Genomic DNA, 25,459 nt, shown 5'->3' with positions numbered 1-25,459 from the left:
GTTCCTTTTCCTTCTGAGAAGCGTGGTCGATGCAGCTGCAAAGTTACTATGTCGTCCTGCCCGATTCAAGCTGTCCCACAATGAAGTGAAAGATGCTGAAGGAGCGGTCTGAAAAGAGCAGCTTAACGACCCCCCACCATGGGCAGAAGGGCCAGGAAAGGGAATCACTGGTATGCTGAGCAGCAGACACAATAATCTGCACCCTCAAAAAGCAAGTAGCACCCAAGGGAAGGAGCTCGCCAGAGCCAGCTGAGGCCTGTGACATTTATACAGTGCTCATGAGATAATTTACTAGATGAGACGCTACTTAAAATTGTAAGCCCCAGTGATGGTTGGGACTGCTAGGAGCAACCACTAAAGGCATCCGAGTTCTCTTCCAGGGGATACTCATTAATAGTCATAAGCACTGAATAATCTCCGCCCATGAGCGGGAACCCGGAACACATAACAAAATACATATATATGTGTAAATATATAAAAATAGTACATAGTACTAAACAAATTATACACATATATATGTATAAACCAATAATAAGCAGCCCAACCATAACCCATAGGCGAATAAAGCCATCATTACATACTTTCTGCAGTATGAAAATAAACTATATAAACAATGCAATAAACAGGCATGAGCCTAAAATGCATTCCATAAACAACATAACCTTTTATTTTCATCAAAGAATCTGTAATAAAAGGCAATTAGCCTAAGAAGGCTGCATAAAGAAATACTATCCCTGTACAGAAAATCAGACTGACACCTCGCCTTTAAAGCTTCAGAGAATCTGTACACTTTGCCTTTAAAGCCTCCAGGGGAACTCTGTTCCTATCATGCCCCACAGGTGACCATTAGGTCAGTTCTTTTTTCCGGCTTGTTCTGTGAGGAACCTGGAACTTGAGCTCGGCTGAATTTGACTGTTTCCAGTCAGAATTTGTATTTTTTTTCCTGTCTTTTTTGACAGTATTTGCTATTGGTGGTGTTTTTCTACCTTTTCTGACTAAATCTGTAGAGATTTTTTAGTCAGTTATGCCACCTTTATTCTATAATTGTCCTTCCTGTGGGAAGAAGATGGCTAAACAGATCCTCACTCTGTTTGTGTGGTTTGTCTACCTTCCACACATGATGTGGAAAAATGTTATAATTGCCTCAAGCTTTCCAACAGAACCTTGAAGGAAAGAGAAAAGATTCAAAGTATTAGTGCGGCTGTGGATTTGGCGGACCTTGCAGCTCACGGTTATGCCCACTGCATATGTTCCCGAAGATCGGCTTGGTTGCGTCTCACGGGCCTTAAGCCAGATGCCCAAAGAAAAATAGTTAACCTACCTTTCAACGGGTCAGCATTATTTGGATCTCATGCGGATGATGAGATGGCCAAAATGAAGATGGAGTTGGACACTCTGAAGGCAGTGGGCCTGGAGAAAAAGAAAGATTTCAGTCGTAATTTTCGTCCTTACGACAAGAGGTCTTTTCAGCAACGTGGGCAAACGTCAAATTGGCCTTTGCAAAACCAGGGTCAGAATCACCAGAGGTCGCAGTTTCAACAGCGCAGACCTGGGCGAGGGTGAGGAGGAAACAGACAACAGTCCTCTACTGCGAAACAGCCTCAAAAGCAATGAAAAGAAACTTCCTCCACAGCAGTGGTCCATTCCGGTAGGAGGAAGCAATGCGTCATACTTGGACGAGTGGAGAAGATTAACAAAGGACAGGTGGGTCATCGGCATTATCCAAAATGGCTACCTCCTCAAATTCAAGAAACTTCCTCCTGTCATAAGTCCAAAGACAACGTATCATCAAAATCTAAAGCTTTTGCAAAAGGAAGCAATCATCCTTCTGTGCACGAAAGCCATAGAGAAAGTTCCTCTTCCACAGAGAAACCAAGGTCTTTACTCCCGTTTTTCCTGGTGAAAAAGAAAGGTCCCAATGCAGAATTCAGACCCATACTGGATCTGAGATTGTTGAACAGATTCATTCGAAAGGAGAAGTTTCGGATGTTAGCGCTCCATCAAATATTCCCCCAGTTACATCAGGGGGACTGGATGTGTTCCATCGACCTGAAAGATGCATACTTTCATGTTCCAATTTCAAAAAGGCATCGCAAATTTCTCAGGTTTCATGTAGCTGTTCATCACTACCAGTATGCAGTACTTCCATTCGGGCTAAAGTCAGCTTCCCGAACGTTTTCCAAGTGTATGGCGTTGGTTGCTGCCTCCCTTCGGAGACAGAAGATTTTCATATATCCTTACTTGGACGACTGGCTCCTTAATAGTTTGTCCCCATCTCTATTGGAGGATCATCTGTCAATATGCCTTCACCTTATGCACAAGTTCGGTCTCCAGGTCAATTTCAAGAAATCGATTATGAACCCAACTCAGCAAATCCACTACCTGGGAGCTCTTCTAGACACAGAAAGAGAAAACGTGTGTCCTTCGGAGGAGAGGTGGTTGTCAATCAGGTCAAAGTGTCAACTTCTTCTTCAATCCACTTACCCAACAGTTCGTCAAGTATCCTCTCTTCTGGGATCCATGGCATCGTGCATCTTCATAGTACCAAACGCAAAATTGCACATGCGTCCTCTGCAACAGTGCCTAGAGGATCAATGGAGACAAAGGACGGGGTGCTGGGAGGATCGAATTCTTCTTCATCAGTCCGCCAAAGACTCCATCCGGTGGTGGATGAAGAGATTACACTTGATGCGAGGAGTTCCTTTTCATCAAGATCCTCCTGCTCAGACTCTGATTACAGACGCCTCACTCCAAGGTTGGGGTGCTCATATGGGCCCTCTGCAAGTACAAGGGCTATGGTCAGACTCTAAGAAGGGCTATCATATCAACCTTCTGTAACTAAGGGCGGTTCATCTAGCCCCTGTTTCCATCGCTCCAGTCTCGGTCCCTCCTGGTACAAACAGACAATACAACAACAATGTATTATTTAAACAAGCAGGGGGGTATCCGGTCCTGGACTCTATCCATAGAAGCCCAGACCATCTGGAAGTGGTTGCTAGCGAGAGACTTGTCGATAACAGCAGTACACCTGCCGCTGTCCCTCAACTCGCAGACTGATTCCCTCAGCAGAGACTTCGTCGAGGCTCACGATTGGGTTCTCAACGAGGAAGTTGCAAACAGTATTTTCCAGGCATGGGGAACACCAGATATCGATCTGTTCGCAGACGCGGCAAACGCAAAATGCCCCGTCTTCGCATCCAGGTTTCCCCAGGACGGGTCTCAAGGGAATGCCCTTTTGATAGACTGGTGTCAGAACTTGGTGTGCGCTTTTCCACCGACCTGGTTGATACCAACAGTAATCAACAGAATGTACAAAACCAACTCCAGGATGATTCGGATTGCCCCCGAGTGGCCACGGCAATGATGGTTTCCAGATCTCCTTCAATTGTCGGAAGTGCCTTACAGGAGATTGCCGTGTTGCCCGGATCTTTTGTCCAAGCAGAAGGGGAGAGTGTTCCAACCCAATATGTCCTCCCTACGCCTGGCAGCATGGCTCCTGAAGTCATCCAGTATGGACACTTGCAGTTGAATCCTGACTGTATGCACATCCTTAAGGAGGCGAAGCGGCCTTCTACAAGGAAATCCTATGTATTTAAATGGAAGCGATTTTTTTCTGTGGTATGAGTAATGGTTTTGATCCTATCCATGGTCAGGAACAGGTGATTTTGCCTTATCTCTTACATTTAGCGAGATCTGGTCTTCAATTTACTTCTATTAAAGTTCACCTTGCCGCGATCACAGCCTACAGAAAATCACCTACTCAGACCTTTTTTTTAGGATGCCTGTAGTGAAGGATTTTCTAGAAGGTTTAAGAAAGGTGTATCCTCCAGTCAGGTCTCTTTCTCCACCTTGGGAGCTTAATGTGGTGTTGACTAAGTTTATGAGTGCTCCTTTTGAGCCTATACATTAGGCTTCCTTGCAACACTTAACTTGGAAGGTAGCGTTCCTGGTAGCCATTACTTCTGCTCGTAGAGTGAGCGAGATCCAGGCTCTGTGTTGCAAAGAACCGTTCACTGTATTCCATACCAATAGTGGTACTCAGGACGCATCCTACTTTTCTGCCCAAGGTAGTGTCAGATTTTCATATTAATCCGGCCATAATCTTGCCTACTTTTTTCCCGAATCCTGCCAGTCCTGCTGAAAGGGCTTTTCACTCTTTAGATCTGAAGAGGGTCCTTAAGTTTTACTTGGACAGAACAAAGACTTTGAGACAGTCAGACCGTTTGTTCATTAACTATGGTCCTAATAATAAAGGCTCTGCAGCATCTAAGCGGTCCATTTCTAGATGGATTGTTTCTTGTATTCTTCTAGCTTATCAGTTGTCAAACAGGTCTTTGTCAGGAAGACCAAAGACGCATTCTACAAGAGGGAAAGCTTCCACCACAGCTCTCCTTAGAAATGTTTCTATGGCAGAAATCTGTAAGGCAGCTACTTGGCGTTCATTACACACTTTTACTCGCCATTACTGTCTTGATTCAGACACACAGGCAGATGCACAGGTTGGACAAGCATCGCTCAAGAATTTATTTGCTAATTCTAGCTGAGATCTGTGTGTTGAAACTGTTATTCCTTTTTAGGTCGAGCCTGGGAACACGCATCCGAAGGATGCGGTCCAGGTGGAGAACTATAGCTAGCTGACACGGGGGAATGACGGACAAGAAACTGCCACGCGCTTCTCCCCGGCTGGATTCAGCTGCGTGCACGCGCACCCACACTCACGCATGCGCACATCACAGCCACACGCATACACAGGCACACCCCCCCCCCGCACCTACACACACACTAGCGCACCTACACACACACAACAGCGCACCTACACGCACACATACAAAGACCCCCCGCTGCCGCCGCAATCTCACACATACACACACACCAGCACCGGACCCCACTCACCGGCTACGCAGGATTTCTCTTCTCTGGGGCGGCCCGGGGCTCTCCGTAGCTCATGGGAGCCGCGGGCCGCGGGAGGACTCTGCTTCTTTGCTCCATCCCGGCGGGCAGCCAATCATAGCCCAGCAGCAGGCGGGACTTCCTTCTTTCTTCTGGCCAGGCCTACGTCTTCTCTCTTCCTGCCTCAGGGGTCCGCCAATGGCAGCGCTGCCCCGAGCAGGGAGGCGGTCTGCACTAAACTAAAGGGGGCGGGAGGGGGAGCGAGAGGCGGTGAAGGGAAATACTGCGGGAGGTGAAAAGTTCAGAGCGAGAAAACACACGCGAGGGTCGTGTGATGTCGCAGCATGCAACTGTTTGTGGTCCTTGTGTTTGAGACTGTGGCATGCTGCTAAAGGGATCCGCTTTGGAGTGCTTTGATAAGGGTGGGGCGCAGTCGGCCGGGCAGTCTCCCTGCCCTTTGAAGACCAGGTGCTGCCTGACCTGTGACTGACCCTGCTCCAGCCCTGCCGTCCTGTAAGTAAATCTCTTCGTTTCTCGATGGGTCAGTTTGTTGTGTGTTCCCGGTGTGATGCACGGTGGTTGGCTCTGTCGAGGAAGGCCGGCCCTTGTGCCGGGCAGCGCACCGCTAACAGGACGGGCAGCCATCGAGCCACCAGTTTTCTGTCGATGGCATGTCAGGTCTGTGCCTGGGCGCGGTTCAGCAGCCACAGCGAAGCATAGCCCGTGGGAGTTCTTAATGCCGGCGTGGACCGTGTGAATACGTAACAATATTATCTGCCTGCAGCAGCGGGCGCGGCCCATCCGCAGGGTGAGGGGGCGCTCGGCAGGCATGACCCCCTGCTAAAGCCAGGAGTGTTCATTGGATAGCGTGTTTCTGATGGTCTGGGCTATTGGACTGGGTAACATTGATATCCAGCGGCAGTGCACTCGCTTCATCCACCTCGTGAGCATGAAGGGCTGAGTTGGCCCTACCAGTGTCACACCTGTAAGTACTGATCCTGGTTTACACATCTTGCATCAAACTGCACCAGTCACCAGAATGCAGATGAGGAAGGAAGCTGAGTTTCTGACAATCTTCATAATTAAAGGGTCAACTGAATGTTCAGCTTTTTTGCCCCTCCCCCCACCCCCTCACAGATTTCTAAAGTGAAATCCCTGGTCGCCCATTCTTTACTCCTGCATCCAACCGCATCTTAATCCTGGGACGTCTCAAAATCTGGTCCTTAAATGTCAATGTTCTAGAGATCACTCAGGGACTTGCATGTCTGCCTGGCCCGATTCCTCCCCAGCTCCTCCAGCCCACCAAAAGTCCGCCTGCCGCAGCCTATCAGGACTTGTAAACACTCACTTGGTATGACTGACTCTTACCGCAGCCCTCCTGGCCTTGATGGGTGAGCCTAAGCCCTGGCTGAGCCAGGTAGAGAATGGAGATTCATTTCAGTTTCACACTCAGTGTTGCCGGCCCGGTGGGCGGGACCCTGATTTTGGTTCTGTGGGGGTTGGGCCGGGCTGTGGGGCATCAGGCAGTGTGAGGCGGCGTGCGCAGATTGTTTCAGATTGCGCAGCCGTGCCCCAGCATAGCCACAGGGTCGTACTCCACCACCGAGTCCCCAACGGCTGTTGTTAAGGTCTGGGTGTGTGGGTGTTCCAGGCAGCCCGACCTTACCCGACCGTCCGACAATGGCGTGAGGACTGGGACTGGCCCTGGCACAGTAGCAATAGCGCCCTGGCCCCCGCCAGTACTTGCAACAGCACCAGGTGAGGCTGGCAGGCGGCAGGCCTAATCAGTTAATAGTTGAAGCAAGGCAGTGCCCCGGCCCACCCTGAGCGAACCAGAACCGGTAAGTCACTCTGTCTTAACAAAGAGCTGCAGTACTGAAGAAGACATTTAGTGAAGTAACTAGTAGTAGTGTAGCCCGGCCACCATGATCGCAATAATATGCCGTGGGTGGGTGGCAGAGGCTAGTGTGAAGTTGTTGTGTATTTCACCTCTTTATTGTGTGTGTGCGATTAAGTGCGTACCCGGGCCATGCATTTTGCACATGTGACGTCACAGCCGCCGCAGGAGCTGATAATATAATATCCGATGTTACTGTCGCTCAATTTGCCCCATTCAATTCACCCACTTTGGAAGGATGAACAGGCAATGAACAAAATAAATTATGCATTCTGCAATTAAGTTAAGTCAGAACATTCTAGGGATCATCCTGCTTAAATAACATGAACTCTGTGTTTGTAGATGGGTTGTAGGCCAGGTTGAGTGCTGTGTGAGTGCAGGGTGAGTGTTGTGTCCTGTATGGTGGGAGTGCTGTGTCCTGTATGGTGGGAGTGCTGTGTCCTGTATGTTGGGAGTGCTGTGTCCTGTATGGGTGGGAGTGCTGTGTCCTGTATGGGTGGGAGTGCTGTGTCCTGTATGGGTGGGAGTGCTGTGTCCTGTGTGGGTGGGAGTGCTGTGTCCTGTGTGGGTGGGAGTGCTGTGTCCTGTGTGGGTGGGAGTGCTGTGTCCTGTGTGGGTGGGAGTGCTGTGTCCTTTGAGTGAAGGGCGAGTGCTGTGTCCTGTATGGTGTGAGTGCTGTGTCCTGTATGGTGTGAGTGCTGTGTCCTGTATGGTGTGAGTGCTGTGTCCTGTATGGGTGGGAGTGCTGTGTCCTTTATGGGTATAGGGTGAGTGCTGTATGCTTGTTTGAGTGTAGGGTGAGTGTTGTGTCCTGTGTGAGTGAAGGGCGAGGGCTGTGTCCTGTATGGGTGGGAGTGTTGTGGCCTTTATGGGTGTAGTGTGAGTGCTGTGTGCTTGTATGAGTGTAGGGTGAGTAGAGTGCCTGTATGAGTGTAGTGTGTGTAGTGTGGCTGTATGAGTGCAGGGTGGGTGGTGTGTGCCTGTATGCTTGCAGAATGATTGCATTACAAATGCTATAGGTGTCACATTTGCGAAAGTTATGACTATTGGCATTGTAAATGAAAAAGCTATTAATTTAGCTATGTTCGAGGCATGTGGGCTGCTGAATGCATATCTGTGCATAGATCGCCGCCTAGTGTTGGGTCCGGATGATTGCACATTGTTGTCCTGGAAGAGTCTTCGGAGTATCACGAGATAGGTGGCTCCTCCCCTGGACTACAGTGCGCATGGGCATCGCCTCCATCCCCAGATTGTTTTTTTCCGCCATTGGGTTCGGATGTGTTTCGGTTCCCTCTGTCGGAATCGATAGTTGTTTAACTTTCCTAACTTGAGACCAAAAGGTCTTTAGGACTTGCGTCGGTATTGTCCATCGTTCGGGTTTTGTTTCTTCATCAGCTCCGAACTCTTGCTACCCCTCCGCGTGCTGTCGGCGCGGACGGGCCTACACGACGCTCCAGACTACTTAACATGGAACGAACTCCGTTTAAAAGGTGCCCGGTGTGCACCTCAAAGTATTCACACCTCGACGTGCACCCAGTGTGCAACAAATGTTTGTCGCCGGACCATGATCAGGCCAGGTGTATGGCCTGCTCCAAGTTCCGGTGTAAAAAGACTCTCAAGCTTCGTCGGGCCGCTAGACTCCAGGCCCAGTTATCGGCGCCCCCGCCAGACAACATCTTCGAGAAAGACGTTGGTGACGACACCTTCTTTCAAGTTTCGGACTCCAGCCCAGCGTCAGAGGATGAAAACTACGACGCGGGGGACGAGGAGTTTGATGAAGTCGTCGGAGAGGTAGCGGACGACGACGGGCCATTGCCACCGTGGGGGATAGCTCAGAGGAGGAGCACCCTCAGACTGACTCCGGGGTCAATCCCCATGATACGGCCCAGGTCGAGGGATCGCCTTCGGGCCTTACCCAAGACCTTAATACTCGTCCCACGGCCCCGCCTACGGGCCCGGCCACGGACATTGGTGATGCGCCACTCCCGGTGAAGAAACCGAAAGTGAAACCATCGGGGTCCACACCAACGGTATCGAAACCGAAAGTGAAAGTCGCACTGGTGGGAGAAAAGGCTCCAGAGGCCTCAGCGCCTAAAAAGCCCAAGATGGCCACCGACATCAAGAGCCACGCCAAGATGGCCGACCCTAAGACCCCGGCATCAAAGGCGAAGACGACCGACGCGGCCGCGTCGGCGCCGAAGATGGTCGATGTCGACGACTCGAAAAGACCCTCGAAGAAGCGTCAAGACGACCCCAAAGCTCTGGCTGCGCCGATTCCGGTCGTCAAGGGCAAGGGTGGTGATGCGTCGGCTCCGAAGACCGTGCCTTTGATCGCCGACCCGACTCCGGACTCGGGGGAATCGCTCGAGCCGGTCCAGCCCTCCCCGTCCTTAACCAAAAAGGTCACGGAGTCCCTTCAACGTATTCGGAAGGACACAGTGGGCCCCGAACCGAAGAATGTGGTGCCGAAGCCTGCACAGAAGCCGGCAAAGGCGCAGACGCCGATCCACTTCACGCTGCCGCCGAAGACGACGCCGAAGGCTTTCGCTCCAAGGCATGGGGCCGGGGTGCCCTTGAAGCTGGTGTCGACGCCCAAAGCGTCATTGGTGGTATCGAAGCCTCGGCTACAGCCACTCGCAGACAAGGAGCGTCGAGAGGTTGTCATCGACGCCGACACAGGCAAACTCTCTCTCCTTCAGAGGAAAATCACCACGGAGCCGGTGTTGGAACATTTTCGTATTCCACTCAAAAGGAAGTTGGACTCTGCGGGTACTTCTGCCCCTATGGAGCCTGCATCTCCACAAAATCTAGAACTCTCACCGACTCATTCTAACACTGGGGAAGGTGACGGAGATGAGGAGGACGAGTACAATTATCCAGCGTACTCGGATCCGGAGGAGGTCAATGAACCTTGGTCTGCTGGAGGCGACCCTGTGGACCCTCAGTCAGGTCACGAACCGCAGCTTTTTGCAGCAAAAACTTCTCCAACAGAGGACTCTGCAGCCTTCAACGCTCTAATTGAGAGGGCTGCGGCAAATTATGATGTCGAACTCCATGCGGACCCTGTAGGTGTCGATTTTCTGTTTGACACTTTCTCAGTGGCTGAAAAGTCGGTCAAAACATTGCCTATGCTCAAGGGAGTGCTGAAGCACGCGCCAGAGGTTTTCAAGGAGCCCACTCGGGCGCGAGTCATCAATCCTCGTATTGACAAGAAATACAAGGCAGCGCCCACTGATCCAACGTACATCAAGGGACACTTGCCACTGGATTCGTTGGTGGTATCCAACGCACGCAAGCGGGCGAACTCGCAGACCACGGGTGATGCTTCTCCCCCAGACAAAGAATCGAAGATCTTTGAAGCCTCAGGCAAACGTATTGCTGCGCAGGCAACTAATATTTGGCGCATTTCAAACACGCAGGCCCTACTTGCACGCTACGATAGGGCGCACTATGACACCCTAGAAACACTTCTGCAACACTTACCTGATCAGTACAAAGAGGCAGCTGAAATGTTGATTCAGGAGGGGAAGCTCATCACCAATGCTTCCATTAAGTGTGCATTGGACGTGGCTGATACCGCCTCCAGGGCTATAAACACTAGCGTGTTACTGCGTAGGCATGCATGGCTTAGAATATCAGGCTTCAAACCAGACATACAGACAACCATCTTAAATCAAACAGTTAATCCAGACCACCTGTTTGGCCCTGAAGTGGATGCAACCCTTGAAAAAATGAAAAAAGACACGGACACTGCTAAGTCTATGGGAGCCCTCCAGTCCCAGCAGTTTAGGGGTGGTTCTTTTCGCCGCTCCAATAACAGAGGCACCTCAAGGGGTCAGGCATCACAATCCACGCAGTATTATAAAAGCAACACCCAGACCTCATACACCAACAAGGGTAGAGGTGGTTACAGGGGCAACAACGTCAAAGGCAGAGGACGTGGAAACAGCTCCAGGTCCTCCACCACCAACAAACAGTGACGCCTTGTCACTGCCCCCCGACCACACAACACCGGTCGGGGGGAGACTCCAGCAGTTCCTGCCCGCGTGGAAATCCATCACCACGGACAGGTGGGTCAAATCTCTTATTCAGTACGGTTACTGTCTGGAACTTACTTCCACACCACCAAACATACCTCCAAGAAGCCGTCCTATGTCCGGCGAGCACTTGCACTTGTTGCAGCAGGAGGTCAAAGTCATGCTGCAAAAAGGAGCAATAGAGCTCGTGCCACTGCAAGAAAGGGGAACAGGAGTTTACTCTCTGTACTTTCTAATCCCCAAAAAGGACGGATCCCTCAGGCCCATCCTGGACCTCAGGCCCCTCAACCGGTACATTCTGTCGGAGCATTTCCATATGCTCACGTTGCAGCAGGTTCTCCCTCTGCTTCGGCAAGGGGACTTCCTGGCTACGCTAGATCTCAAGGATGCATACTTTCACATTCCCCTGCATCCTTCACACAGGAAGTACCTCAGATTCACGATTCAAGACCAGCACTATCAGTTCAGGGTTCTGCCTTTCGGGGTCACCACAGCGCCAAGAGTTTTTACAAAGTGCCTGGCGACTGTGGCGGCGCATCTACGACGCCAGAACGTCCACGTCTATCCCTATCAGGACGACTGGCTCATTCAGGCACAGTCGGAACAGCAGTGCGCAGACCACGTGTCCCGCACCATTCATCTCCTGCACGATCTGGGATTCTCACTGAATTACCCGAAATCCCATCTCCAACCCGCCCATATACGGCAGTATCTGGGCGCGACAATAGACACTCTGGCAGCCACTGCGCAGCCAAACTCAGTGAGAATCGCCAGTATCCAGACGCTGATCCAACGATTCAGACCTCAGCACTCGCTTCCAGCGAAGGTGTTCATGCAGTTGATAGGCATGATGGCCTCCTGCATCTCCATCGTCCCGCACGCGAGGTTACATATGCGTCCGCTCCAGGAGTGCCTAGCACGTCAGTGGACTCAGGCTCATGGGAAACTAACAGACCTAGTGTTGGTGAGCGGTCGGGCGTACAACTCTCTGCATTGGTGGAATCCACAAAACCTTTGCAAGGGCCGACCGTTTCAAGAGCCAGTGCCACAGATTATCCTGACAACGGACGCCTCTCTCCAGGGTTGGGGAGCGCATGTACTCCACTACACAGTGCAGGGACTATGGACACTACAGCAGAAGAAGATGCACATCAATGTGTTGGAACTGATGGCAATCTTCATGGCCTTAAAGGCGTTCAAAGTACATCTGTGCAACAAGGTCGTGTTGATCCGGACGGACAACATGACGGCCATGTACTACATTCAGAAACAGGGAGGAACACACTCTCCGCAGCTGTCTCATCTGGCTCAGAGCATGTGGAAGTGGGCCATTCAGAGGAACATCATTCTCATGGCGGAGCATCTCCCAGGCAAGGACAATCAGATGGCGGACCTGCTCAGCAGGCACAGCCACTAAATGCACGAGTGGGAGATACATCCATCAGTACTCCAACCGTACTTCCAAAGGTGGGGTCATCCAGAGATAGACCTGTTCGCCACAAGGGAGAACGCAAAATGCCAAAGCTTCGCCGCCAGGTTCCCACACCCGCAATCGCAGGGCAATACGATGTGGATGAACTGGTCAGGCAGATTTGCGTACGCTTTTCCCCCAGCACCTCTGATTCCGCTGGTGGCACGCAAGCTCAGGCAACACTCGATGACTCTCATCCTGGTTGCTCCAACGTGGGCTCGCCAGCCATGGTACACCACGTTTCTGGAACTTTCTGTGGTACCGCATCAAAGGCTTCATCTCACTCCCAGCCTTCTGACGCAGAGCCATGGCGACATTCAGCACCCAGATCCGCAACAGCTCAACCTGGCGATCTGGCTCCTGAAGTCCTAGAGTTTGGCTACCTCAATCTTCCCCCCCGATTGCATGGACATCATTCGGGAGGCAAGGAAGCCCACTACTAGAGCATGTTATGCGGCTAAATGGAAGCGGTTTGTCATTTATTGTGTAAACCACAACATTGACCCGCTGGATGCTTCCATTCAAAACATCATTTGTTACCTGTTCCATCTATACCAATGCAATTTGGCGTATTCTTCCATCCGCATTCACCTGTCTGCAATGGCCGCATACCTCCAGCATAGGCAACACCTATCACTTTTCAAAATTCCTGCTATCAAGGCTTTTCTGGAAGGACTCAAGAGGGTCATTCCACCACGGACACCACCAGCTCCAGAATGGAACCTCAATGTGGTTCTTACAAGGCTGATGGGTCCTCCTTTTGAGCCACTGCACTCTTGTGAGCTTCAGTTTCTAACTTGGAAGGTGGCTTTCTTAGTAGCAATTACATCGCTCCGGAGGGTTAGTGAGTTACAGGCACTCACCATCCAAGAACCTTTTTTCCAAGTACATGCCAACAGGGTGGTGCTCCGCACTAACCCTAAATTTTTACCCAAGGTTGTATCTCAATTCCACTTAAACCAGACAATTGAGTTGCCAGTGTTTTTTCAAAATCCTGAGTCGCTGGCGGAGCGGATGCTCCACACCCTTGACGTAAAAAGAGCCTTAATGTTCTACGTTGACGGGACAAAAGATTTTCGAAAGACCAAGCAACTTTTCGTTGCATTTGCCTCACACCACAAGGGAAACGCTATTTCCAAAGCTGGTATTGCTAGGTGGATCTTGAAATGCATTCAGATCTGTTACGCTAAAGCTAAACGCACTCTCAGCATTCCACCAAGAGCCCACTCCACCAGAAAGTTGGTGGCCTCTATGGCCTTCCTTGGGAACATTCCCTTGGAGGATATTTGTAGAGCAGCCACATGGTCTACCACACATACTTTTACTAAACATTACTGTGTAGGCGGCCGCCAATGAGGGGAGCACTGCTATGTATTCTATGCACAGATATGAATTCAGCAGCCCACATGCCTCGAATTGCAAATGCTACTTACCAGTATGCATCTGTTCTTGGCATGTAGGGCTTCTGACATTCATATCGCCCGCCCTCCTCCCCGGCGCCTGTAGCAGCTGCAGTATTCATATATATATGCTCATAGCATGGTCATCACTCACATAGTTCACTCCATCTCGGCCAATGGCTGAAAACAATCTGGGGATGGAGGCGATGCCCATGCGCACTGTAGTCCAGGGGAGGAGCCACCTATCTCGTGATACTTCGAAGACTCTTCCAGGACAACAATGTGCAATCATCCGGACCCAACACTAGGCGGCGATCTATGCACAGATATGAATGTCAGCAGCTCTACATGCCAAGAACAGATGCATACTGGTAAGTAGCATTTGCATTTCAAAAACAACACATAAATAAAAAAAATTGTAATTTACAAGACCAATAGCTCAAACTTTGCTAATGCGAGACCTATTGCATTGCAAATGCTTGTTCTGTTTGCCCGTGTATTGTGGGTATGAGCTTGCTACTCTTATTCAGTGCTTATGACTATTAATGAGTATCCCATGAAAGAGAAGGATTAGTTACTTACCTGTAATCCTAGATCTGAAAGAGACACGTTAGTGATAGATTCCTTACCTTAGAATATCCCCAGGCGTCAGACTGGATCCGGAAACTTTTGCGTAGCAGTACCCTTGCGCGTCGGTAGGCGTCTTCTGCGGCTCCGCGTCCATCGTCTGCGTCGTGGGCGCCGTGATGACGTCGTCGGAGTACTTAGACGCCGCCTCCGCGTGCTGACGTCAGTTCTTCTTTTTTCCGCGCCAGCAAGCGCAGATCTGGGAAAAAGCAGTGACCCGTAGTCAATTTTTGACTAACTTTTTTTGGATCTTTTTGATCATTGTTCTAAGTCTTGACTCCGATCGGTGCCTTAGGGATGCCTGGTTTCAAGCACTGTGAGGATTGCGACCGCACGATGTCGGTCACGGATCCGCACCACCTGTACCTAACTTGTCTGGGCGTCGACCACGACGACAAGGCCTGCTCCGGCTGCCGGGCCCTCTCTCCGAAAGCCAGGCGGGAGCGGTCCCGCAGGCGACTCGAACTCTAGCAGTCGGCCCGCGCCGCGTGAGGTCCCGGTCCCACGGGAGGTCGAGGGACAGGTCGCGGGGACGGAGCCGTCACAGCTCCGGGAGTCGGCACCACTCCTCCGGGTCCAAGTCGTCAAGTAAGAAGCACAAGAAGTCGAAGAGGCGTCATCGCTCTTCTGACTCCCCCCGGCGCTCGCGCGATGTGGCCGAGGGTTCGGGTGACACCGCTCACGCGGCTCCTTCGGAGTCGCGGGCGTCGCGACCCGCCCCACACCCTCCGGTCCCTGGGCAGAACGCGACGCCGGAGGAGATAAAGCGCTTCCTCATGGCCATGAGGTCCCTTTCTCTGCCGACGGGCTCCGCGGCGCCTCCGGGCCCAGCGGGCCAGTCTGGGGCCCCTAGTTGGTCGGGGGCTTTGGCCCCAACGCAGTCGGGTGCTTCGGGCCCGGCGCCTTCGGGCCCCCCAATCCCGACACAGCCGGCGCCTTCGGGCCCAGTGTCGCGGGACCCCACTGGTCCTTCATCGTGCTCTGGATCGTCACCGGCGGACCTTACGACCCCCCCGGGTCAGTCTGGTGTCACCCCCGGCGCCGTCCTCAGGCGGCGCCGGCCCCGATGCTTCCATCGCTCCTGTTCCGGCGCGGCTTTCAACGCCGTTTGGAGATTTCCACTTCTTCGAACAGGCCCCATGGGTTGACAACCCTGAGTATCAGGAGATGGGTGATGAGGAGGATTGGGAGGGGTCTGAGAACCCTCTTGCCAATTTGACAAAGCCCTATGGCGAAATGCGTCGTTGCTGTTAAGTTCCCGCAATAAAATATCTGTGGAACTACCCCCTGCGTGTGCTACCTTCTGTATGGACTAAGAATCCGTGGATGTTTGGAGCTTGGATTTACTAAACGGGCACACCCCCGTTACGTGTGCACCCGCTCACGTGTGCAGCTGGCTGGTGTTCGGTAGCTGTGTGATATATATATATATATATTACCTACTGGCGGTCGCCATTAGGTAGTTATAGTTAGGATTTTTTTCAATGTTAAATCTCAAAATTCTATTTGGAATAACTTTGGCGCCGGTTGACGAATCTGCCTGAAAATATCCTGAAAATGGCCTCGCGGCGCCCCGGTCCTTCCCTGAAAGTTTGGGGGGGATATGTCAAGTGGGGGCCGAGATAAAAGGGGGGTCCCAAAACGCGTTTTCCCCATGTTAATTTCCATAGGGCGGTCGATTTCACTTTTAGCCCGAACGGCTGAATAGATTTACACCAAACTTGGCAAAATTGTAGGGACTGGTAGCCCGATGTGCCTTTGCTATGTCTCAAGATATGTGCTCCATTTTGAGTAATTTAGGTTCAAAAAAATATATATATCTATAGCCGCGCCCCGGGGAGCGCTCCGGGCGCGCCACGCGAGGTGCGCACGGAAAGCTGATTGGCTCTCGGGTGTCTGTAAACATTCGAAACAGTCCGGAGCGGCCGCCATCTTGTGTCTCGGTCAAATCGAGACACAAGAGGTGGCTAAAACAAAGGGGGAAATGACCATAAGGCGTCAGGGATAGACCCCCTTTGACCCCCTAGGTTTGATATGGGGGCTATAAAAGGGCCCCGCGGGGCATTTAAAAAAATTTTTTTTTCGTTTCGTTTTGCACGGGGGGAGCGACCGGTACGCGCACCGGGGAGCGTACTATGAGGAAAAAAGATGAGAGTTTTTAAAAAATGAAGCCTTTTTTTAGAAATTGGAGGTAGTTCTAAAAAGAACTTTTTTTTTTCTTCTTTTTGTTGTTTTATATTTTTTTGTGTTTTTTGAACATTTTGTACTTTTTTTGGATTTTCAAAACAGTTTTATTTATTTTTTGTATTTTTTTAGGGGGAGAAACAAAAAAAGGGAATTGAAACTGGCTCAACTGGAGCAAAAAAATAAAAAACCCAAAAAATTACTTCTTTTTGGGGCACTTGTGATTATCACCTGCAAGGACGATGAGCTTTACGCTTTTTTCACCATAGGCGATAAGCTTGCCACATGCAGAACAAGTGATTTTAAAATCAGCAAATCTTGGCTGAATACAAGGCATCATCTCTGATGTTTCTGGTCCCGATGAAGTGGGTTCGTTTCTTTGGGAGGTGGTCCTTGAAGACTGGGGGAGGTTACTGGCCAGTTCCCTGAGCTCTGCACGAGAATAGTTGTTAGGGTGCTTTCTGGTCATATGACGAATCATGGTATAGTTACCAAATGAATATTTTTGTTTGGGTTGCCCCTTGAGAGTTCTTCGTTGCAGATTAGGCAAGTTACCTTGGCCGCATTCACTTTTTTCTTGCCCTCTGGGAGTGAAAAAAACTCCCATACAATGTGTGGCTTGGGCTTGTATGGGGTATTTTCTTCAGGCAGCCATCTTCTCCTCCCCTTCTCCTCTTCCTCCTCCTCCTCTTCTTGACCACCAATATAATCTTGAGCTGGTCCTGTTGGTGGTGGTGGGGCAGATGCACCAGCTGCTGCTGCTACTGAAGCCATTATAAAGATCAAAAAGGTACAGAGATGTACAAACAGGTCTTCCTCAGTCAAAGGACAAAGTCAGAATAAGGAAAAAAGGTGGGGTCTTTTATCATTTGGAAAAAAAAACTGTCCTGAACCAATGAGAAGTGTTATTTTCAGGCCACAAGACCAGGGGCTTCATCATTATGAAACCAAAACTATTATGAACCAATGAAAAGTGTTATTTTCAGGTCACATGACCTGACGCGCTTACGCTACGCGCCCCGGGGCGCGCTCCGGGTCGCGTAGCGTAAGCGCGTCGGATGTTTACGTTGCGCGATCGTATTCGCTCGAGTACTTCCGGGTGCGCTTACGCCGTGCGTATCACGCGGACGCGGCTACGCGATACGTCACGATCATGTTTTCGTTCGCGATATTGACGCTCACGGGACGCTCCCCGGAGCGTGCCCCGGGGCGCTTTATGGAAGAACGCTTTCCCGGGCGCTCCCCGGGGCGTGCACCGGGAGCGCAACAAAAACAAAAAAAAATGAGATAATTGTAGGGACAGGTAGCCCTATTCTGAAGTGGTTTTAAAAAAATTTACTTTTGAAAAATATGTATTGTGCTACATTGGGCTTTATATATGTTAGAGCCCAAATGTAGCCCAATGTAGCCCAAAGATGGCCACCAGAGACCAAAAAATACAAATGTAGCACAAATATCAGCTAGATGTAGCCCAACTGTAGCCCAATGACAGAATGTACCAGAGTGTTCTAAAGAACAACTAGAGTGCTAACAGTCTTATTTATAAAGTGAGGCTTATAGTTAGGAATTAGCATTTAAAAAACCAATGAAATTCACTGAAAAAACCATAGGTTTCACACCAGTTATAGTTAGGAATTAGCATTTAAAAAACCTATTAAATTCACTAGAAAAAGCATAGGTTTCACATCAGTTATAGTTAGCTGGAAATTTTACTGACATAAAACCAATGAAATTCCACGTTATAGTTAGTTGGACTCACTATAACTTGCGCGCCTGCAATGCACTGCTGATGACGTCACATATTACATCACTCATGACATGGTCAGTGACATCACTCATGACATCACTGATGACACCATCCAGTGAATGTGTGTCTTTATGAAAAATAAATATGTTTTATATATGTATTTGTAAAGGACGATGGAAGAATAAATGGTTAAATAAGTGTGTAAATGGATGTTTTTTTTTAAAAGAATTGACTGGTTAACTGCCTTATTAAGTGTATCTTAGTGAATACATATATTAACGAGTTATTTTTAAATATTTAAATATATGTATCAGTGTTTCACTTTGTGTATAAGTGGCTGCATGGGTTGGTGACTGACTCACTGTATGTGTTTTGAAGACAGCATATGTGCAGGACTGTATGGGTGGATGAGTGTGTATATGTGTGTGTTAGTGAGTGAAGGCCTGTCTCACTAGTGTCTTTATGAGTAACTACATATGTTTTAAACTTGTATATATGAGCATTGATGTATATAAGTAAGTATATGTTAGAGTGAGAGATTGAAAGAGTTCCTGTTTAAATAAGTATGTGTTTCTATAAGTGATTGTTTAAGAGAGTAAATATGTGTAAGTTTCCTTAGAAGTATTGTGCTAATGTATGTATAGCTGTATATGCAAATAAATGGATGTTCAATAGTTTATTTGCATGTGTGAGTATGTGTGTGAGTAACTTTTGTAAGACTGTCGGTGTGTAACAGGATGTATATGTGTATCAATATATATGATGAGTGAGAATATGTATGAGTGACTATATAGAACTGTTGGTGTATGAGTGGATGTGTATATAGATGGTGGAATTACTGAATTGGTTATTGGAACTGGTATGGGTATCTCCATTTTTTTGAAAATGTTAGTTTCTATTGTTTGAATATGTGTTTCAAGGGTTACATTACACTGAAAGGAGGTCTATCAGTCTGTCACAAGGATGGTGTCATGAGTGATGTATGTCACTGACCATGTCATGAGTGATGTAATATGTGACGTCATCAGCAGTGCATTGCAGGCGCGCAAGTTATAGTGAGTCCAACTAACTATAACGTGGAATTTCATTGGTTTTATGTAAGTAAAATTTCCAGCTAACTATAACTGATGTGAAACCTATGGTTTTTTTAGTGAATATATATAATATATATATGTATATATATATATATATATATATATATATATATGTATATATATATATATATATATATATATATATATATATATATATATATATATATATATATATATATATATATATATATATATATATACTCCACAGCAATTTTTCTGTGAAGAAAATTGCTGTGGAGTACATAATTGCTGAGAGGGTTTTCACTTGCCATCTGTCTACGGGCCGTGGACTTCGTGTAAACGGGTCTTTTTGTGGAAGAAAATATATATATACATATTTTGTTTTCCTTGGGGTACTACGTACTTTAATAAAGTCAAACATACGCGTGTGGGAGGGACTAGTTAGTGTTAGACTTTGAGTATTCTCCTGGAACTGAGATTACAGGTAAGCAGTTTATTCTTATTCTGCCAAAGCCAGAACTAAACACTGACATCCTATGTGCATTTTGAGTGTGTTTGTGTATGTACTGTAAGCATTAGACACACATGATTATGGTACTCTCAGTGCATCTGATTAATGAGGCCTACGGGATCCATTTTGACTGCTCGTACATGTAACATGGCACAAGATGGAGGTTGAAGGTAGCTTCCCTAGACAATGAAAGTGTAGTGCCTGTATTCATGTAGCTGGAGGGTGAATCCGAGATACTACAGTGAGGACTATGGAGATCAGGCTGCCCTTGGAAATTCCATAAAGACTTCATCAGCAAGCAGCTGCTGAGAAGTTCTATCTGATCTTTGGCTCTTGGTTGATGGTAGCGTGGGACATCAGCTACTGTTCCAGGTGAGGAAGTTTCTAGGCAGGGTTTGTTTTGTCTATTTCTTAAAAATGCTACTGGAATGCGGATGACTGCCAGGTTCAGAGTCCTCTCACTACATTGTATATCTGTTGTGGGTGCTGATGTGTAGAGCCAGACCCATTTTAACATGTCACTTTGCACAATGGCAGTATCTTGAGCAGTAAGGAAATGACATTTGAAAGAGAACCATCCCAAAACTGTTCTGAAGCATGGGATAGGGAATCTACATTCTATCTAGAAAATGTATAGTGGGAACAAAACTGCCCCACTCCAGTGCCCTGTTCTTCATGACCAAGAAAGGGAGTATCCTGTAGCGTAATTGAAGAGCTGCGGTGTAACCAGGGATTGCATCTGTCTGGCAGACAGTCTCCGGACGTGAGGGGACTTCACCTGAGGTGAAAACTTTCTACTAGAATATCTGAGGGTCTTGCTGAAGCCAAGAAACCTGCTTGCCTGCTGTCAAAGGGGAAGGAGTTTGCCTGGCCCTCCAGTGAAAGTGTTTCCAGGAGGCCCTGTTTGAGGAGTCCATTTTGAGGAGTGCCAAGAGGAAGTAATTGATCCCGAGAGTGTGATCCAGGCGAGACCTGTGCTGCAAAGGGATACCCTAGTTTTCTAAACTGTTCTTGAGGAGCTGTAAATAAAGCTGTACCAGAATCCTTTCATTCTTTGTCACCCAGTAGCATACCAAGAACAGAGTGGCTCGTGCTACTGCCATTGACAGGAAGGTAATTGAATTCCAGCTGAAGCAGTAAGCTATAAACAGGCCTGAATGTCACAGATGCAACAAAGACATCTTGGCCCAGAGGCCCCAACTTTCGCAAGCTGAAGTTCCAGCCTGCAGTTGACCACGTTGCAGAAAACTGGGACTGCTGTGAGTTTGCTGCCCCCCGGATCTGGTGCTGGAAAGATCACCCTGCTCGCAGCAGCACTCTGCAAAGGGGTAGCCGTCTGCATGAGGGCTAGAACTCCACCTGTGCCCGCCGCACAGCACAGACAGCACTTTCTTTTTCATAAGTAAGCCCTGAGCAGAACCAGTCTTTCAATGGCATTATACAAATCGGTCAGTTAACCAATTTAGGGTTTATCGAACAAATCCGCTTTTACATTAAACTTTGAGACATTAAAATTTTTTTTTCTAAATTGGCATGCTGTATTTTAGTGGATGGGAAACCAGTACCTGCATTTGATTTATTTTGAATGACATTTTTCAGATTGCTTCATGTCAAATAATTTTCAAGAAAAATATTTGGAAATATGTACCTTGTACCAGACTTCGCTTAATTATCAACTGGAGCTATGTATTTGCAGGATAGTCTTGCACAAGCTCCCATGTTATACCATTTCTTTTGTTTCTGCATTGCAGCCCTCCTTTAAAATATAATGTATATACTCATGAGATAACTTGTACTTTGTTCTAACACACATTATTCGAACTGTTTTTACTGCAGGAAGATTTATTAATGTTGAGGAAAACCGTAAAATCTTTCTTGGCAGTCTGCCAACAGTGTCTTTCTAATGTCAATACTCCAGTAAAGGAACAGGTACGACTATTATATTGATTGTCCATGAGTTTACTGTCTGTAATGTGCATTGCTTTATGACAGTCTGAAATTAATATTTAGATTTAATTTTCTTTCAGTCATTTTCTCCAGCGTAAGTTTGGCAAACTGGTTAAAAGCAGTGCTAGCATTGTCTTGATCCTTCCTTTTACAGAGTCCTTGCTTGCAAAAGCTAGCCAAGGGTTAATTTATTCGCCTCATGGCAGTAGTGTTTTATCAGACAAGACTTTTCTTGAGGGTTTGGTGTGGAAGTTGGTTTCCCATGCAATAGAAATCATGTTATCACAAACAATACAAATCCATGGCCAACACACAATCTAACTTTTGAAAAGTATGCATTAAAAATGTTATATAGTTAATACATAAGAAGTAAAACAAATTTCTGATGGATTCTTCTAAATAAGGATTCTCCTTGAGGGGCTCTCTATTGATAATCAGAAGCTCTGAATAGCCACACACATGTGCAGGTATCCCTGAGCACTTCTTCCGAAGGTACATTTTGTGTAGTGTCTTTACCTTACTTCGGAAAGGCCAGGAAAAACATGTGACACAAAGTACAATTTAGCAGCCTAAAAACAGCCTCCATTTCCAGTCTCATTCATGTACATAAGAAGATTGAAGACATTACATAAAGCACTAAATGAGAGAAAAGTAACATTTTAAAAACCTCCTTCACACACCCTTTTTGTTTTCTTATAAAGTGAGTGATTGGGAAGACAACGATAGTGTAATTGTGTAGGCTGAAGCAATATTAGCAGGACAATGGAACACTGCACCTTTAACCCTTTCCGTTCTGATGACGGAGCGGTTCCGTCATGGCCCGCTCGCCGCGCCTGCGCGGCGCGGATTCCGTGCCTGCGCTGGGCGTTCCATTGAACAATGGGGATGCTCGCTAAATTAGTAACTTGTTGCCCGATATTCCTATTCTTTTTCAAGGCAAACAGTGGCAACCCAATCCCTGGTATGGTGCTCTCAATCAAATGCCAGCTGTTGTGTATGATCTTTTTTGCAGGGGGAGTGTGGGGTCCAAACGTAGATACACAAGCAATTCGATCCGTTGGCCTCTTAATGTACTTTGTCAGCAGATATTCCCGGGGGGTGAACCCTGCTCTTTTCAAGGATTGTTTTAACAATTTCGCGGGATACCCTCTGTCCCTGAATTTGTCGACAAGTACTTCGGCATGCAGTTCAAAGTCCTCTCGCCTAGAGAAGTTGCGCCAAATACACAAGAATTGCTCATAGGGTAGATTGTTTTTGGAGACCAGCGGATGATAACTTTGGTAATAAAGAGCATTGTTTTTATCTGTGGGTTACACCCAGGTCCACGGATCATTTCTCACCTACTCAAACTCTCCTCCATTGAGGATATCTCATATGGATTGACATCCGTACGTTCCAAGAGGTAATTATAAAAGGTGTCCACAAGTTAAATATCCTCCTTCCACCAACTACATCCTCGACAACTGACATTTTTGAGACATTGTACAAATGGTCTGTCTCAAGGCCATTGCTACCTTTGGGCCCTTGTGTCATTGAACCTGTCATGAACCTGTTTTGGAATCCAGTATCTGCCAAAGTGGCACCTAGTCATTTACTTTAAATACCTCATCCGACTTTGGGATTCTCAGACCCTCTCAAACTTCACACAGCAGCTTCTTTCTCCACAGTTTCTCCTATCTGATAGACTTCTAGCTGCATATTCCTTACCTTGGAATATTCCCCAGGCATCAGAATGGATCTGGAAAATTTTCACCAGTCCCCATGCGTGCCAGTAGGTGTCCTTGTTCGGCTCCACGTGGCAGCTTCCTTGCCGAATGTGATGTGCTCCATGCCTATAAAGGTGCCACAAAAGCACGCTAACCTCAGTTTTCTTCATTTCTGCAACATCAGCCCAAATCCGTATCAAGCTCCTCTTGGTCGCTTTTGACTGATTTTTAGATTTAAAAAAAATTGACTAGTGCCTTTCTTAATTTTTGGTGATTGACTCCTAAGAAACCAACTGGTTTCAAACCTTGTTGTGCTTGTCACAGGCAAATTCATGTGACAGACCACCCACCTCGTGTGTCTATGGTGCCTAGAGCGGGACCACGAGTCCAAGGTCTGTCAGGATTGCAGGACCATGAATCTGAACGCCATATAGATTCTGGCTGTGTGACTGCTCCATTCCAGGTCCCGTCCAAGATGGAGGTCGTTCTGAATCACCCACTCCAGTCATAGTTGCGACGTCTGACTTATTCAAGTAAGTCCTAGAAGTCAAAGAATTTTTTGACTTCTCTGCGCCTGTCCCATTACTCGATGAGGTGTGGGAACGACTCCACAAATAAAGGTCTGCTTGCAGGTTATCCCTGTGGAGCCCGTCCCTGACCCTGGGTCCGCTCCATGCTTCCCTGTGTTTCCCAGAGCCAGAGTGACCCCTGCCCAACTTAAAGAACTTTAAAGTCCGTAAGCCTCACTCTTTGAGCTGTCGGACCCACCGGGGTGCCTAAGGGCCCCATGGGGTTTGGAAGGACTCAGACTGAGTTTCCACCGGCAAGTTCGCCCTCCGTGGCAGTTGGACCTCAGAATCCATTGGTGGTTCCGGATTGGCTTCGGCCACAACTTCGTTACCTTCGAGGACCTTTCCAGTGGCATCACGGTTTCCGACTTCTATACAGAGCCAGACCGGCGATGTATGGAATCTGTACCTGTGCAGTTCAGGCCTACACGGCCTGAATTGGCGATGAAGCCCCATTTTCCTGAAGGCCACTCTGAGGAACGCAAATGGAGGTGATCTGAGGATCCCTATAGTTATTCCCACTCCCTAGAAGAAGCTTTGGCTGACAACGGCTGGTTAGAGGACTTGGATCACACCAGTGCCCTGGATGCCTCAGACACTGGCCTCCTCTCTTTTCCGGTGATGACAATGGAGGAAGAGGTTTCTTTGCAAATTTGGACCGGTGGGCAGCTGATGTCCTGGACTGAAAGCCATGCTCCTGTTACAGGTCAAGACCAACAAATTGACAGAGGTGCTTCGACCTGAAGTGTCCCTCTCAGAAACACTGCTCCCCTTCAATGAAGCCCTGCCCGATGTCCTGCTTAGGCCTGGGCCAAGCCCTGGACAGGCACCCCTGTGCACAGGACCATGGCCCGCTGCCATCACCCCTCTCCAAGGGACCTCGCCTTCCCCACTCTGCATCCTTGAGAGCCTGGTGTTCCAGGCCTCCATCTCCAAAATTAATTCTGGCGCATTCCCCTCCACACTACCTGATAGGGAATCCAAGAGGCTGGATATATTTGGAAAAAGGTTTTTCTCTTAACCAGCATTGCCCTTCTGTCAGTGAACACAGCTTGCTTATTGAGCTGCTGTAGAAAGCTGGGTTTCTGTTGCAGTGACCCCTCTACTTTTTGTCAAATATCTGATGCACTTTAACTTGATATGCCCTGGGTCGCTGTCAATCTGGTTTTCAGGGTATGTTATTTTCCAAAACTGTACAGTTGTACCCCTAATTGGCACCTATCTGGCCACATGTAAATCCCTTGTAAAAGGTACCATGGGTACCAAGAACACTGTGACCAGGGAAGACCTCCAAGGGCTGCAGCATTTATTGTGCCAACTGTAGAGGTCCGGAACCTTAACACTCATACACAAACTGCCATTGCAGGCTGTATGTTTTGGTGCAGCGAAAAGTGAAGTCGACCTAACACACATACCTG

At 48.2% G+C, this 25,459-nt stretch overlaps 1 protein-coding gene across 2 annotated transcripts in view; it reads left to right on the top strand.

Moving 5' to 3' along the window:
* The window catches only part of STAG1 (STAG1 cohesin complex component), a 1,379,617-nt gene that overhangs the window by 1,027,607 nt on the left and 326,551 nt on the right, over positions 1-25,459 (top strand). For both annotated transcript variants that reach the window (XM_086943907.1, XM_086943908.1), the window contains exon 23: positions 21,656-21,748. In XM_086943907.1, the coding sequence (XP_086800033.1) occupies positions 21,656-21,748 (93 nt within the window). The remainder of the gene's footprint in view (positions 1-21,655; positions 21,749-25,459) is intronic.

This window comes from Lissotriton vulgaris, chromosome 11, assembly GCF_964263255.1.
Source record: "Lissotriton vulgaris chromosome 11, aLisVul1.2, whole genome shotgun sequence".
NCBI lineage: Eukaryota > Metazoa > Chordata > Amphibia > Caudata > Salamandridae > Lissotriton > Lissotriton vulgaris.
The sequence above is the reverse complement of the archived record's forward strand: the minus strand, read 5'-3'. Positions and strand labels throughout refer to the sequence as shown.